This window comes from Panulirus ornatus, chromosome 36 (assembly GCF_036320965.1).
Source record: "Panulirus ornatus isolate Po-2019 chromosome 36, ASM3632096v1, whole genome shotgun sequence".
Lineage (NCBI taxonomy): Eukaryota > Metazoa > Arthropoda > Malacostraca > Decapoda > Palinuridae > Panulirus > Panulirus ornatus.
The window spans coordinates 10434130-10451243 of record NC_092259.1 but is presented as its reverse complement, the minus strand read 5'-3'; the positions used below and the strand labels follow the sequence as shown (position 1 = coordinate 10451243).

Genomic DNA, 17114 nt, shown 5'->3' with positions numbered 1-17114 from the left:
GTTGAGAGAGCAGAAGAGGGTGTTTTGAAATGGTTTGGGCACATGGAGAGAATGAGTGAGGAAAGATTGACCAAGAGGATATATGTGTCGGAGGTGGAGGGAACGAGGAGAAGTGGGAGACCAAATTGGAGGTGGAAAGATGGAGTGAAAAAGATTTTGTGTGATCAGGGCCTGAACATGCAGGAGGGTGAAAGGAGGGCAAGAAATAGAGTGAATTGGATCGATGTGGTATACCGGGGTTGACGTGCTGTCAGTGGATTGAATCAGGGCATGTGAAGCGTTTGGGGTAAACCATGGAAAGCTGTGTAGGTATGTATACTTGCGTGTTTGGACGTATGTATATACATGTGTATGGGGGTGGGTTGGGCCATTTCTTTCGTCTGTTTCCTTGCGCTACCTCGCAAACGCGGGAGACAGCGACAAAGCAAAAAGAAAAAAAATATATATATATATATATATATATATATATATATATATATATATATATATATATATATATATATATATACCATTAATAGGATGGCCTTGATTAGGGCCTCAGTTGCTCTACCCATCTTATCTAGAAAAAAAATCAATGGAACATTTTGGATGCTACAACCAAAAACAGATTTGATTGAATGAATATACAGATTCCCAAAGACTTATAATTTATAAGGAATATCTGTTTATACTGCTATGTGATCTAAACAATCAAATTTGAACTCTAGAAATGTTTCATCTTCCTCAAAGTAAATGATGAAAAAAATGATCTCACACATCTTAGTGAGAAGCATCCACAATACGACAAAGGTAAAGAAATTGAGGGCTGTATAAACCTTGCGCTTATTTGTATTAAAATAATTCTGATTGTACAACAAGAAATGGCTTTGGCAAGCATTAGATATCATCAAAATAACCAGAATATAAAGATCCAACCTTTCCTATTACATAGATGCGACATCATTCAGATATCTGACAGACTTCAGATCTCTGCTCAAGATCAACTCATTTGAAAGAACACTGAACAAGTTAACTAAGTAAAGCTAAGCCTTTTTACCATAAATCATAAATTGCTATATGATATCTATTTATAATTACTCCAGTACCATTTTCCATGAAAGAGTCCTGGTGTTATCCAGTATATTTCTAAGGGTTCCTGCAGCCTAAGGATACTCTACTTCCAGTAGCTGGGTAATGTATACTCCTTACGAGAGAGAAGTACTTTGAGAAGACTGTGCTCCCAATGATGTCTTAGCTATGTCTCTTCCTTTATGTCAACCAACTGTTCTACATCCTCTATCTCATTCTTGTATCTCCTGACAATGTAATCATTACACGAAAGTGAACTTGTGAACTTATCATGTTTCATTTTCCTCAAGGTTTTATGCATATAATAGATCACACACACCACTGTGACCTCTTGCAGAATATATATATAAGGGAGAAAGAATACTTCCCACGTATTCCCTGCGTGTCATAGAGGGTGACTAAAAGGGGAGGAAGTAGGGAGCTGGAAATCCTCCCCTCCCATTTTCAACTTTTCAAAAGAAGGAACAGTGAAGTGGGCCAAGTGAGGATATTACCTCTAAGGCTCGGTCCTTTGTTCTTAACACTACCTTGCTAATGCGGGAAATGGCGAATATGTAATAAAAAGAGTGTGCCTGGAAGAGCAGAAGAGAGTGTTTTGAAATGGTTTGGTCACATGGAGAGAATGAGTGAGGAAAGATTGACAAAGAGGATATATGTGTCAGAGGTGGAGGGAATGAGAAGTGGGAGACCAAATTGGAGGTAGAAAGATGGAGTGAAAAAGATTTTGAGTGATCGGGGCCTGAACATGCAGGAGGGTGAAAGGCGTGCAAGGAATAGAGTGAATTGGAACGATGTGGTATACAGGGGTCGACGTGCTGTCAATGGATTGAACCAGGGCATGTGAGGCGTCTGGGGTAAACCATGGAAAGTTCTGTGGGGCCTGGATGTGGAAAGGGAGCTGTGGTTTCGGTGCATTATACATGATGGCTAGAGACTGAGTGTGAATGAATGTGGCCTTTGTTGTCTTTTCCTGGCGCTACCTCGTGCACATTCGGGGGGAGGGGGTTGTTATTTCATGTGTGGTGGGGTGGCGACGGGAATGAATATGGGCAGACAGAGTGAATTATGTACATGTGTATATATGTATATGTCAGTGTGTGTATATATATGCATACGCTGAGATGTATAGGTATGTATATGTGCGTATTTGGACGTGTATGTATATACATGTGTATGTGGGTGGGTTGGGCCATTCTTTCATCTGTTTCCTTGCGCTACCTCGCTAATGCGGGAGAAAGCGACAAAGTATGATAAATAAATAAAACATATATTTCTTTCTTTCTTTCGTACTATTCGCCATTTCCCACGTCAGCGAGGTAGCGTTAAGAACAGAGGAATGGGCCTTTGAGGGAACATCCTCACCTGGCCCCCTTCTCTGTTCCTTCTTTTGGAAAATTGAAAAAAATGAGAGGGGAGGATTTCCAGCCACCCGCTCCCTCCCCTTTTAGTCGCCTTCTACGACACGCAGGGAATACGTGGGAAGTATTCTTTCTCCCCTATCCCCAGGGATAAATATATATATATATATATATATATATATATATATATATATATATATATATATATATATATATAAAAATATATATATATATATATATATATATATATATATATATTAATTTTTTCTCCATACAAATTTGCCATTTCCCACAACAGAGAAACAGCGTCAAGAACTGAGAACTGAGCCTTAAGAAGGAAAATTCTCACTTGGCCTCCTTTCTCTATTCCTTCTTTTGGAAAAGTAAAAATTAGAGGGGAGGATTTCCAGGCCCCTGCTCCCTTCACTTGTAGTCGCCTTCTACGACACGCAGGGAATACAGAGATAATATTCTTTCTCTCCTGCCTCAGGATACTACAAAAACCATATCAACATATCTAAAGACTTTTCATGCCCATGATAAAACTACCATAAGAACTCAAGCACTTATAACTTAACTGTTCCGCAATCTCTGCATAAAGATGCATACTTTATGACCTAGGGTGCCAACCTGTGGAATTGGACAGTTTCCTGAGTGCTGCAGGAGCCTCATAAAGACAAAGGAAACTTCTAGGACAGGAAGTAAATATAAAGATGGATATTCATATACAGGAAGGTATCAATTTATGATGGCTGCTGTTTAAGGGTTAACATCTTTTATGGGCTTACATGATGGATCAGTCAGGATGGAAGGAAGGGGATTTCTAAAATTCAAACCAGCGACTCATTAACATTCTTTCCTTAAAAAATCTTATCCGAGTCCTTCGTCTACAGACATATGTCTCTGAAACATTTCCTCATGTATCTGTTTTGAAAAGTACTCTTATATATTTACAAAAGCAAGGTAATTTTCCCTGTTGCACATTCCTCTCTGATTATAGTTCACTTAGTGAGTACTTTTAATAAAGCAAAGGCAGTCTCGTAACTTAACCCTTCAAAACCCAACACGAAAGATACAGTCAAAGACAAGAAAAAAAGTGGGGTCTAAATCAAAATTGTCAATAAGTAATGTCTCAAAACAGATTGAGCTTATGCAGATAGAGAAGTCTTAAAAAATATAGCTCAGTCTTATAAACAGATTGCTAGTTCCTTACATAGGTACAAATATATTTACTTGATTAAAGAGAAAATTTTCCATCTGATTCTTGTCCAGTGAGGTCCTGAATACAAGTTTTTAGCACTAATGTTCCCAACCTACTGTTAAGCTCAGAAAGAATCCAATCCAATAAATAGTTATCTCTTTTTTCATTCAAAGTACTGTTTCAAGATTCTTTTTAAATTGGTAACATAAGGTTACTGACAGTATTTCAACGAAAATGAAATCCAGTAAAACTATTAACTTGCTAACAAAATATGGTATCTATGCAGCACTTGATGAGGTGCAATCAATAACTGGTTCTAAGAAAATCTGAAAAGTCACATTATGACAACATTAATCATCATATAACCAATGCATTTAAAAACAGTGACAATAAAACTGATATTACTGTGTACCCAGAAGAAAATAGGATAAAGTCTCAGACTCAAGATCTGAGGTGTAACAAAAGGGCAATCAACATGTACTGGAGCATATAGAAAATAAAATTGGGAGACTTTTTTAATTTGTTGACTTATAGTGAAAGGGTAAAAGCTACAGAAAACTACATGAATAATATGGGAACACAGTGATGCTCTTATCATAACTTCTTTTTATCTACTGGTAAACAAAGCACAGTAGTTTACACCAAAAAAGATATCTATGGTACATATTTACTGTAAAGTGATCAGAGATTATAAGCCTATTGTTGATGTATTTTAAGTATCTTACTGACATCAACTTGCAGAGGAAGATTAAGAATATTTTTACAGAAACAAAATTTTGGCTCAAAATAACTAATCATTTCTCATCTTGAATCTGAGCCTTATTCAAATTTATATACAGGACATATACAGTATATATATTCACAGATATATATGTTACATTGTACAAAGCTTCTTCTAGGTTTATATATTAAATCACAATCTCAAGGCTATAATGTACAAAAAATAATGACTATTTCTTCATATAACAAATCTTAATTATAGTAATTAAACTTAAGTATAGCTACTGCTTACTGAGAAATCACTGGTGTGTTCCATCAGTGAGTACATTACAGAGCTACTGTATTTTGTAAATGCAAAGACAATACCATCACCCAATAGAGTATGAATTATGTCTCAAATACAGCATGGAAAAAAGTACACATACTACATGGTACTTCTACAACTGACGTTTATATAAACATGCTGAATGGAAGAAGTACATATCTGTCATGCAAATTTTATATATAATCAGTGTTGAATATACTTTACATGAAAAGTTGATCATATAATGGTGTTAACATACAATGAGACAAATGATGGTGCATATGCAATTTGCATTCATATCACAATTCAGTCTTAATTTCTATTATCTGAAGAGTGTATGCATATGTAAGCAACCAAGGAAAGGTGGAATCCAAAGAATTCACATACAGTACCTTCTTATAATCCAAATGGGGCCCTTCCAAGATAATTTTTACAATGTTCTCTCATTATCACACCCTTAATTTCAAAAAAGAAGAAAAATCTAACCACTTTACTTACCAATGTTTGCATATTTGTCTTTAAAGTTTTAAAATGACTGTGACACAACAGATTTACCAGTTACACTAACATATGGAATAAGCAAATCTCATACTGGTACACTGTATATAAACTTAATGTTACAAACCATATCACAAATAGATATTGGACCATTGTCCCAGAGATTAATGCTACCAATACGCATATTAACTCTTCCAACTGACATACATACCACAAAAATCAGACCAGAAAAAAAAGGTGAATGATCCTTAATCCTGAAAATTATACCAATTGTTTCAACATTAAAGGAGAAATTCCAACTTAAGATTAATGGCCAAGAAATGCATCTATATATAATGAATATGATACTTTCAATCAAGGAAGTAACTCTTTACCTGATGTTAAATATCAAGGACAATCCGAATGCTCTCATCTTCTGCGTACCTAAGAATAGGGACCAGAATAAAGTACAGGTAAAATTCTACTATCCACAAGCATTAACTATCAACTTACTTGCAAATGTATGACAGAATGTCTAAAAGATTGAGTATGTGCACAGTGAAAGGATACTTCTTCCATTATGTGGCCCCAAACATCAAATTACATAACTTGTACACTCAAGCCAATCACCAACACAGCATGGGAGCCCCAGATGATTGTTCTCTGTGCTACCAAGCAAACATCTCAGCCAGTTAGAGTTTGCTTTGTCAATCTTAACATGACAGTTATTATTGCATAATGTCTACATCAACATATTTTCAACTTGCATGGATCTAAGATGCAACTATGTGGGATGGTTAGGATGGCTGGATTACTAGGGAGGGTGGCATGCGGTCACTAGGAACAAGGCATAATAGTTTACTGCCAAAGCAATTAGGTATTACTCTATAGGCATAACCCTCAATTCATCGTGGGTCATGTGTATGTATTGTATTGCTTTGTCCCCTCTGAATGCAGTGTTTTGATTTGTAAGTTCTGTAAATGTCCTGTATGGTGAAAATACAGCACAAATATAACACTAGTATATGGGAATGCAGCAAACAAATAATAATCTTTTTATCAAATATCTGGAAATTGATTAGCTCTGAATCAAGCTTTAAAGTTTACTATCTCCAACTTATGGTTACAGTACTTGCAACATTATATTCATATCTCCAAAAATTTATCATCTCTTGCATGGATTCACATTACAACACTGTTTTATCAGGGAAGATGGTGTTTGGTCACGGGTACATGATGATATTCTACCTATCAGGGAGGTAACTGGGATGTACTGAGCATTTACTACATTACTAACAATGATGGAGTTTTGTGAACATAACCACTGCTTTTAAAATGGAATTATGGGTCTGAAGCACAGCTTGCCTAATCATTCAAAATATTCTACATCTAGTGCTTATTATCATAACAGCAAATTATCATCTTTATTATGCCTAAATGTCTTTTCTGTCCTAGCAAGATAGCATTAGGTACAGATAAAGAACAGCATTAAAAACCATAAAGTTCTAGCTATGTAAAAATACGGGTATGCTTTTAGGTATATTAGCACCAACAGTGTTGTAAGGCTGTGTCTTTGAACTTGAATGCAGACAACAGAAAGAAGTAGAATGATTTAAAAATGAGATGCCTGAGGAAAACATGTGGCATGTGGCAGACTGATTATGTAATGAGAGACAGTATCTAAGAAGTGTTGTAGTAAGTGCAGATTGACAGAGAGGGCTGACTAAGATGGTCAACCACATGGAAAGGATGAGTGAAGACTGACTGACAAGGAGGATCCATGTCAGAAGTGGAGGGAGCAAGGGTAGCAGGAAGAACAAGAAGGAAATGGAAAAATGCAGTAACGGAAGCTTTAGAGTACTGGGGCCAGAACATCCTGGAGGGCAAAAGGTGGAATAAATTGGGTCAATGTGGTGGATGGGAGAGGAACAAGCTGCCTCTGAGTTGAATCAAGGAATAAGAACTGGCTAAGGGAAACTATTGAGTAATCTGTATAGTTTGGTTGTAAATGGTAGGCTATGTCACACACTGCACAAAACTTAAACTTTATTGGATGCGAGTTGTGTAAGGTTGGAGATATGCTGCCTATTACATACTGCAATAACTTCAAAAGGTTTGAAAAGCAAGTAAGTAGACAGTAGACATTTACCTGTACTTATAATGCCTGATAGCTTTGAAGCTGATATAATCTGTATTGCAACACTATGAAATACTTTTAAAAACCTGAACCATAAAAATTTTAATATATGTGATTATATTCAGCAATTCTCTTTATCTGTACCTATAACTCATCCACACAACATGGCTTCAGACCCAATTACTTCACCACCCTACACACTGACCTCACACAACACATCTTAGATGGCTACAACCATCCACAACCCCTATCCCACAATACTAGTGGCAAAAGATATCAACAAAGCATTTGACACTGCTCCTGACAAATCTTCACAAAAAAAATAAGCGATATAACCTTTCACAACAATGACAAAAAGGGGTTGGCCAATTTCACAGCGAGTTGTGATGCCAGTCACTCACTTTGGCTTCAACTCTAAAACACCTACACTCTACAGATGGAGTTTTTCAAAGATAAGTTCTTTCTTTAACCCATTCCCCAGGACCTCTTTTTGAGACTCCTGCAGCCCAAGGCTGCACTAATTCCAGGAGCATGAAAATGTAGACTACCTTGGAAAGGAGAGTTCTTTGATGAGACTGTACTCTAAATGAAACAATATCAAAGATGACCTTTCATGTGAGGTGCAGCCTTGAACAGGCAGAGTTAGAAGACGTCCTCACAAAAAAACATACTTGATACCATCCCCCACAACAGACAAAAAGTGGTTTGCCAATTTCATAGCCAGCTACCATGCCAGATTCACTATCAATGGCTTCACCTTTAAAACATTTACACTACAACAGAGTTCCTCAAGGAGCAGTTCTTTCTCAAACTCTCTTCACTCTCTTCCTACACAACCCCCCATCATGTTAGAAAAGCCTCAACATGAAGGTTTATTCATATGCAAATAACCTCACAATCTCCTAACACCACAGAATCAACATCAAACATGCAACCTTACAAAACACATCTGAAACAATGGCTCACCAAGAACAAAATGTTTGCATCTCCACAGAAGTCTTCAATCACTTGTTTAACCCCAAAAAGACATGAATCCAGCTTACACCCTTCAGTCACCTTAAGTGGACAATCACTCCCATTGAGCAAAACACCAACCATTCTAGGCATCACACATGACATTCAATCCCGAGATCAATAGCATTACACAAAAGCAACACACAACCTAAATGCCCTCAGGACAATAACTGGCATCAGACTTGGTTAAAAGGATCCCTCAACATCCTCTACACACAGTTCATCTGCTACACTTTAAACTACAAAGCTGCAACCCACACAGAATAATGTACTCAGAACAATCACTGGATGCTAAGGCACTACAAACCCTTCTTTAAATTGAAACAAGGATGCTTCCAACACACTCTTACCTTAACATGCTTAGTACTCAATTTTATGCAACAGAACTACACCCCTCCCAACTGCAGCACTGAATAACTAGCCACTAACCACCAAGCAGAAATAAAAAGCTTACTCCTTGCTCACATGTCAGTAGCCTCTACTCACCAGAGATCCACCACCTACCCCAACAAATATAACACTGACAAAACATATACAGGCTGAAATAACCAGACAAGCACTAAGCAACCTACCTCCTTAATCAGCCTTAAACTCAAACCCATCCGACATACGTACACTCACCAGAAACCACTCTCTCCATACAAACATGAGTCATACTCTCCTGTTTATGCTCTGGACATCATTCAACACTACAAATACTGTTTCACCATATCCCAAAAACCTTTACATCCATGATGCAACTATCATAAAAAAGATACTCAACACTTTCTACTCAACTGCCTGTTCTCTCCGCACACAGATACACACATCACAATGCTTTATGAGCTACAGTCCAAACTGGTAAACATGGCCAGTTTCCTGAGTGCTGCTGAAGCCCCATAAAGATAGATGGGACACATACATATATACACACACACACATATATATATATATATATATATATATATATAGGGGAGAAAGAATACTTCTCACGTATTCCCTGCGTGTCGTAGAAGGCGACTAAAAGGGAAGGGAGCGGGGGGCTGGAAATCCTCCCCTCTCATTTCATTTTTTTTAATTTTCCAAAAGAAGGAACAGAGAAGGGGGCCAGGTGAGGATATTCCCTCAAAGGCCCAGTCCTCCGTTATTAACACTACCTCACTAATGCGGGAAATGGCGAATAATATGAAAGAAAGAAAGATATATATATATTTTTTTCTTTTTTTCTTTTAAACTATTCGCCATTTCCCCCGTTAGCAAGGATAATTACTGTCCTGTGCAGACAGGGCTAAATACTGTTGTTGCTTGATATATGTATATATGTGGAGAAATATTGTCTAACTGAATATGTCTATGTAGAGAGGCTACACAATTAACTTGCTGAATAATAAACTAATGCATATTATATAAACATACAACCATTATTGAAATGATGCCAATCAGGTTGGGCAAAGGTTAGAATGACTACAGAGTTCCAATGAAAATATATATATATAAATATATGTATATATATATATATATATATATATATATATATATATATATATATATATATATATATACATACATATATATATATATATATATATATATATATATATATATATATATATATATATATATATATATATATATATATATATATATATATATATATATATATATATATATATATATATATACATATATATATATCAAAATCTTTTTCACTCCATCTTTCCACCTCCAATTTGGTCTCCCACTTCTCCTCGTTCCCTCCACCTCCTACACATATATCCTCTTGGTCAATCTTTCCTCACTCATTCTCTCCATTTGCCTAAACCATTTCAAAACACCCTCTTCTGCTCTCTCAACCATGCTCTTTTTATTTCCACACATCTCTCTTACCCTTACATTACTTACTCGATCAAACCACCTCACACCACACATTGTCCTCAAACATCTCATTTCCAGCACATCCACCCTACTGCGCACAACTCTATCCATAGCCCACGCCTCGCAACCATACAACATTGTTGGAACCACTATTCCTTCAAACATACCCATTTTTGCTTTCCGAGATAATGTTCTCGACTTACACACATTCTTCAAGGCTCCCAGGATTTTCGCCCCCACCCCTACCCTATGATTCACTTCCGCTTCCATGGTTCCATCCGCTGCCAGATCCACTCCCAGACATCTAAAACACTTTACTTCCTCCAGTTTTTCTCCATTCAAACTTACCTCCCAATTGACTTGACCCTCAACCCTACTGTACCTAATAACCTTGCTCTTATTCACATTTACTCTTAACTTTCTTCTTTCACACACTTTACAAAATTCAGTCACCAGCTTCTGCAGTTTCTCACATGAATCAGCCACCAGCGCTATATCATCAGCGAACAACAACTGACTCACTTCCCAAGCTCTCTCATCCACAACAGACTTCATACTTAACCCTCTTTCCAAAACTCTTGCATTCACCTCCCTAACAATCCCATCCATAAACAAATTAAACAACCATGGAGACATCACACACCCCTGCCGCAAACCTACATTCACTGAGAACCAATCACTTATATATTTCTTTCTTTCAAACTATTCGCCATTTCCCGCATTTGCGAGGTAGCGTTAAGAACAGTGGACTGGGCCTTTGAGGGAATACCCTCACCTGGCCCAATTCTCTGTTCCTTCTTTTGGAAAATTAAAAAAAAACGAGAGGGGAGGATTTCCAGCCCCCCGCTCCCTCCCCTTTTAGTCGCCTTCTACGACACGCAGGGAATACGTTGGAAGTATTCTTTCTCCCCTATCCCCAGGGAATAGGGGATAGGGGAGAAAGAATACTTCCCACATATTCCCTGCGTGTCGTAGAAGGCGACTAAAAGGGGAGGGAGCGTGGGGCTGGAAATCCTCCCCCCCCCTTTTTTTTTTCAATTTTCCAAAAGAAGGAACAGAGAGGGGGGGCTTTGTCACTGTCTCCCGTGTTAGCGAGGTAGCGTTAAGAACAGAGGACTGGGCCTTTGAGGGAATATCCTCACCTGGCCTCCTTCTCTGTTCCTTTTTTTGAAAAAAAAAAGAAAAAAAAAATCTTTCTTTTTAAACTATTCGCCATTTCCCGCATTAGCGAGGTGGCCCCCTTCTCTGTTCCTTCTTTTGGAAAAAATACTGTAGGGTTTCCAGCCACTCCGTTCCCACCCCATTTAATCACCTTCTACAACACAGGGAATACATGGGCAGTATAATTTCTCCCCTATCCCCAGGGACAATATAGCCTTTACAAGCAACTCATCCGCTCCACTGTAAACTATGCCTCACCTGCTTGGTCTTCATCCTCTCATAAGCTAACATAGCAAAGCTGTAAACCAAACATAAGAAAAGAGCATTCAGAACAATTACTGGCTGGTTAGCAACCACAAATACTCAGTGCTTACACAAACAAACAAAGATCATTTCAATAATATCCCACTTCAATTTGTTTGTCATTCAGGACTTTGCAAAATGACTAAACATCTCCAATCCAAAACACTCCATAACTAACCACTAATCCCTAAGCAGAAATATAAAGCATAACCCTGCTTCATACTTCAGCAACCAGTATTCAAAGTCCCCCACCCCATACCATACCCCATCCCCTGCAAATGCACTACTGACCAAATACATTGATATTGAAGTGACCCAACAATCAACAAACAACCATCCTTCCAATTCACAGTCTTTTCTTTAAACACCTTCACCTCATACATGCATCCATTAGACATGTCACTTCACCGATAAGCACAAGTCATACTTTCCCTTCAATGCTCTGGATATCAACAAGCACAAGTCACACTTTCCCTTCAATGCTCTGGATATCAACTTCCCAACATAACTACAAACATCAACACATCTTAGGATTCCCCATAACCACTATGCATTAACTACAGTGAAGACTAAATATTTACTGATCCGGTGCCTCGCATTCTCCCCACATATGATAAATAAACATACGGCTAAGAGCTGCAAGGATTTCATAAAGAAAGAGAGGACTCCTTGGGCAGGCAGTATGTATATAATGCTAAATGATGTGATTTATGAAAAGATAATGTGAAATTTCTTTATGGCTCTGACTGATGGTCACATGAAAATCACAGAGCATGTTCCATATACATAAGTTGCACTAGGGAGAAAACTGCCTGTCAATGACATAAAAAAAGAGGCTTTATGAAAAATACTCAAACAGTTTCAGCAGGAGAGAGTAAAATTTATGGTATCTAGATCTTGAGGCCCTACTTCAATTTAATGGCCAGGAGTAAATGCCATAACTGAAGCAGAACAAATTTTTTTAATGGAATGAATATGATGGCATAGAACTTTGACTTTAATGCACGGTGTGCTCTGGGAAAGAAAACAGATATCAAATTGTTTCAAGCAAAATCTGGATTTTCTTTTACATGGGTTAAGTCACTCCTTGCTCAAACATAATAACCTGATCATCTTTTTACAATCACCTGATACATGTGTCCACACCTTCAACTAAGATCAACCTTAGTTACCTGAACACTGTAGGTCACCTTGTGCCTTTGTATTTCATGTAGAATCACTTCTATCCAATATGATGACTCCTACAATTTTCCAAATCTGGGCAAAATTTGTTTCAACACTCACATTTGTCAACATGTAGCAACTTTCTTAGGACATTTCTTACTCAAAAGAAAGCAGGAACAAATCAAGATAAACACCAAAATGTATCAGAAAGGCCCCAGAGCTAGTTAATCTTGAATTTCAAAAGTTTCACCCTTCCATGATGACCAATGGTGAAAAAAGTCACCACTAGCTGTAACCCTGTTAGCAAAAGTCTAAAAGCATAATGGTCAACCATGTTTCCTGGAAATACTTTTCCTTTCATATGAATCATGGGAGTACAAGTCTTGTTAGCTTAATTTTGATGTGTTTTATGCACACTCCTATATAATGAGACTGATTCTTTGTGCAAAAGCATATATTAATCATTAAAGATTCAGCACAGTAAAGAATGAATAAAATATGTTAGATTCCCATAAACTGTAAATATTTAAGTGAGCACAATATAATTTCCTTTTACTATCATGTGATCTGCAATGTCATTTCACAGTTATCTATTCTACATTGTGTTTTATTTTGTAACAGCCATGATTAACCTGTTTATGAAGTAGTCATCACAAAAATAAGTATTGATGTGATTCTAATTTTTTTTTCTTTTTGCATTTAAACTTGCTTTTACAAAACAAAAAATTTTCTGCATAATATATATATATATATATATATATATATATATATATATATATATATATATATATATATATATATATATATATATGCCAAAAACACAGGAGCAAGTAAAGACAATTTGCACAATCTTTCATATATCACATCTTGAGACAGCACTGTAAAAGTTATTCAAGTGAAATATGTATATGTGGCACATACAATTCATAAGTCAGGAAATGTGACCCACCCATCTTATTTGGGTACTGAATTTTCATAACTTTTGAATTATGTGCACTCATTCAATACATTGCAATTGTAATAATTTTGTTACAGTATTATGAAGATGTAATACACAAAAGATCTCACAAGTTGGCTTTCCTTTCTCCTGTGGTTTTTTGGTCAATATATATATATATATATATATATATATATATATATATATATATATATATATATATATATATATATATATATAAAACATATTGTCACATTAAATAATGAACATAATACCCATAATGGAGAAATAAGAGAATAATTCTGGGGCTCTATTTTTCAGCTATATCTTAGCTAAGACACTTTCCATGAAGAAAGTCCTAGGATATTTGCTGGAATATAAAGCCTACAAAATTATTCTCTGATTTCTCCAGAGTGGGTTTTGTCTTCATATATATATATATATATATATATATATATATATATATATATATATATATATATATATATATATATATATATTCACACATATGCACACACACACACACACATTCACAGTATGTAACTAGGTTAGAGGTACTTGCATACAAAACATATACTGTTTAATATCACTGTCATGAGGAAAGGGTTTCAATAATACACATTAATTCTGTCCTTGGTTGCTTCATGCTTCAATGAGTAATAAGGATATGCTTCATCTCTTGAATTTACAGAAAATTCTTCAAAGTCCTTAATTAGTACGCCTTTTCCCCCGATATAAAGGACTATGAACAGGTGACAATATTTTTGGCGTTTCCAAGACATCATCAGTATCTTCCTTCTCCCTTTTTATGCTAAGTTTCAGCTGTTTGGGTGGTGAAGGTCCTACAGAGCTGTTTGAGTGTGCTGTGCTAGGAGATGAAGAAGATGAAGGAACCAAGGTTGCTGCACTGGAAGTTGAGGCCATACTACTGCTCAGGAAGGGCAGAGGGTCATCATCTTCCATATCTCCAGCTAGGTCTAGCAGGCTTGGATTATACACCGACAATTCATTACCTTGAAAAAAAAAATCTAATGAAATACAGAAGTCCGTTGCCTACCACAGGTATGAGTATACATGCTTAGAATAATGTAAACCATTTTACCAAGCATGGCATGAAGTTTTAAGTATTCACAGTTTCGAACCACCAAAAGTTTTTCCATGCGCTGGGCTGCTTGTAGCCCAACCCAGTAGACCACCATTGCTAGGGAGAGGAAGGAGGTTTGTCATGACCAAGTGGTGTTGCTACAACGAGCACCAAAGTAGCTCGTTGGCCATGTTGCTGGCTAGCTGCTTTGTAGAAATGCAGAAGCATGGTATCAGGGGTGATATACTGCCATCATATCTTACTTTAGTTTTGTACTTGATTCATCTAATAAGGATATTATTTCTGAGTTTTGTACATGCTTTATTGAATAAGGATATTGTTTCTGAAATAAAATACCTTTCTATAAACTTACGGCATATCTCTCAAGAAGCACTCCCCCAACCCCTCTACTTCCCACAGGCCTTGCACCTTCCCAACAACAGCTCTGTCAACCACAGGGTCTTCCAGGAATGTAATACTAGTGGTTGGCAAGGGACTTCTGTATGCTTTGAGCCTAAGTTGATTTCTCATATACTCAATCCAAACCCTCCATTATGACTGCAATGACTATATATATAGTACAGTATACAAATACCAGACTATAAACATGTAGTTTATGAACACTGAAAAAACTTTTCTCTCCGAGGTAGAGTCTAAAGAGCATGAGATATATTTTTGGGAATATACAGGCCAATCCTTGTACTTGACAAGAAGGCACCTGGCTTCACTCACCCTTTGCAAGCAACCTAAATGTACCAGCAGCCACTTCCTCATCTAACAGTTTACCCTTGGCCAATCCACCACTGCAACCAGGATAATCGACCCATCTCCCCAACCAGTTACTTGGAGATCAGGTCACAGATCACAAGTGACCATTTAATGATGTCATTGATGGTAAAAGAGAAGTAGCTTTTTGAAAAGGTTGGGACGGCTGGAAGAATAAAAAAAACTTGAAGAAAAATGCTTTTACGATACCACCATGGAGAGAAAAGTTTTTAACTTTTCAAAATCTGTATTTTCTCTCCATTCTATCCAAGGAATTTGAAAAGATGACCTGTTTGAAAAAAAATTCAAACCCAGAGATGGCTTCTTGAAGGGCACTCTCACAGGCATTAACAGTCCCAGCCTTGTTATGGTAATAAAAGCCAAAGAACTATAAAGAGAAAGCACAAGTCAATTTATCAATATCAGATCGTTGAAGGAGGGAAAATGCCTTTCATTCCATTCAATAGTGAATTGATCTATCTATGTCTATATCTCTGACACCTGTTCCCACCTGGAACTCCTGCATGGGAGTGGCCATGGCAACAGAGTCTCCATAACTAAAGAACTCAAGTGACGCTTCTTAGCCTTTGGTGGGTAGAGGGCAACTCTAACGCAGTGTCTATTGAGGCTCCTACCTAATATTCCTACTGGCTACTATTAACTAATGCTGAAATGAGTAAAGGGAAATATGTAAAAGGTCATATGTTAGTGAATTCCAAACCTTTGCTTCTACAAGGTTTGAGGAAGAAAACTATAAATGTAAATTCCAGAGTTCAGGACTGAAGGAGATTTCTTGCAAATCTAAGGGAGAAAAAAATACAGCTTGGGGTAAATGGCATAGTGAAAGGAACTCTGGCACCAAGGAGTTGTCCCACTTAAAAGCCACCAGCATTCCTAAACACCAGAAAACCAGTTAGTTGAGAAGAACCTTTCCTAGTTAAATAACTCTGGGAAAAGACCTTTCTGATTCTAATAATTCCATGCTAAAAACAGAGATGCTGCTTAACTATCCTTATTTCTAAAATTGGGAAAAACTGAAACTGAGAGTAATTCACTGATTCTGATGGTATGGAGATTCATTAAGGTACAACTCCAAGAGCAGAAATCAATTGAAAAAGCTTTCCTCAACAAAATCTACATTGATAGGGTCTGATCTGAATAAAGCATCTGTTCAGAAATATCATGTACCCTGGAGATACAAAGCTTGGGGAGAAATCTTGAGTTTTGTGACACACAGCAAGCCATATGCTTTAGATGATGGGCTCTACCAAAGTATTTGAAGAGGGTATGGAAAACTATGAAATGGTCTTTGGGGCTTGGCTGTGAATGCAGGCTCTGATTTTACTATATCTTCAGATGTATGCAAGTGAGGTCATATATCTATGAATGCAAAGACTATGCAAAAAATCATGTTTACATACCACTAGTAACAGTGGCCACAGAGTCCAGTTCTGGTAGGTAGCTTTCTTCAGATCCAAACATCTGAAAAAAAAAATTCAAAACTGTAACAGATACAAGAATGATAGACTATGAGAAGACAGAGAGTGAAGTAGTGAAGGTTAGGGGT

At 37.0% G+C, this 17114-nt stretch overlaps 1 protein-coding gene across 7 annotated transcripts in view; it reads right to left on the bottom strand.

Moving 5' to 3' along the window:
* Nucleotides 1-14222: 14222 nt before the first annotated feature.
* Nucleotides 14223-17114, bottom strand: part of Hsf (Heat shock factor) — a 39887-nt gene continuing 36995 nt past the window's right edge. For 6 of the 7 annotated variants that reach the window (XM_071683375.1, XM_071683370.1, XM_071683372.1 and 3 more), the window contains 2 exons: nucleotides 16969-17029; nucleotides 14223-14711 (listed from right to left, as the gene is read on the bottom strand). In XM_071683375.1, the coding sequence (XP_071539476.1) occupies nucleotides 14407-14711; nucleotides 16969-17029 (366 nt within the window). In that variant the 3' untranslated portion in view covers nucleotides 14223-14406. The remainder of the gene's footprint in view (nucleotides 14712-16968; nucleotides 17030-17114) is intronic. The other variant, XM_071683376.1, reaches the window with a different exon arrangement.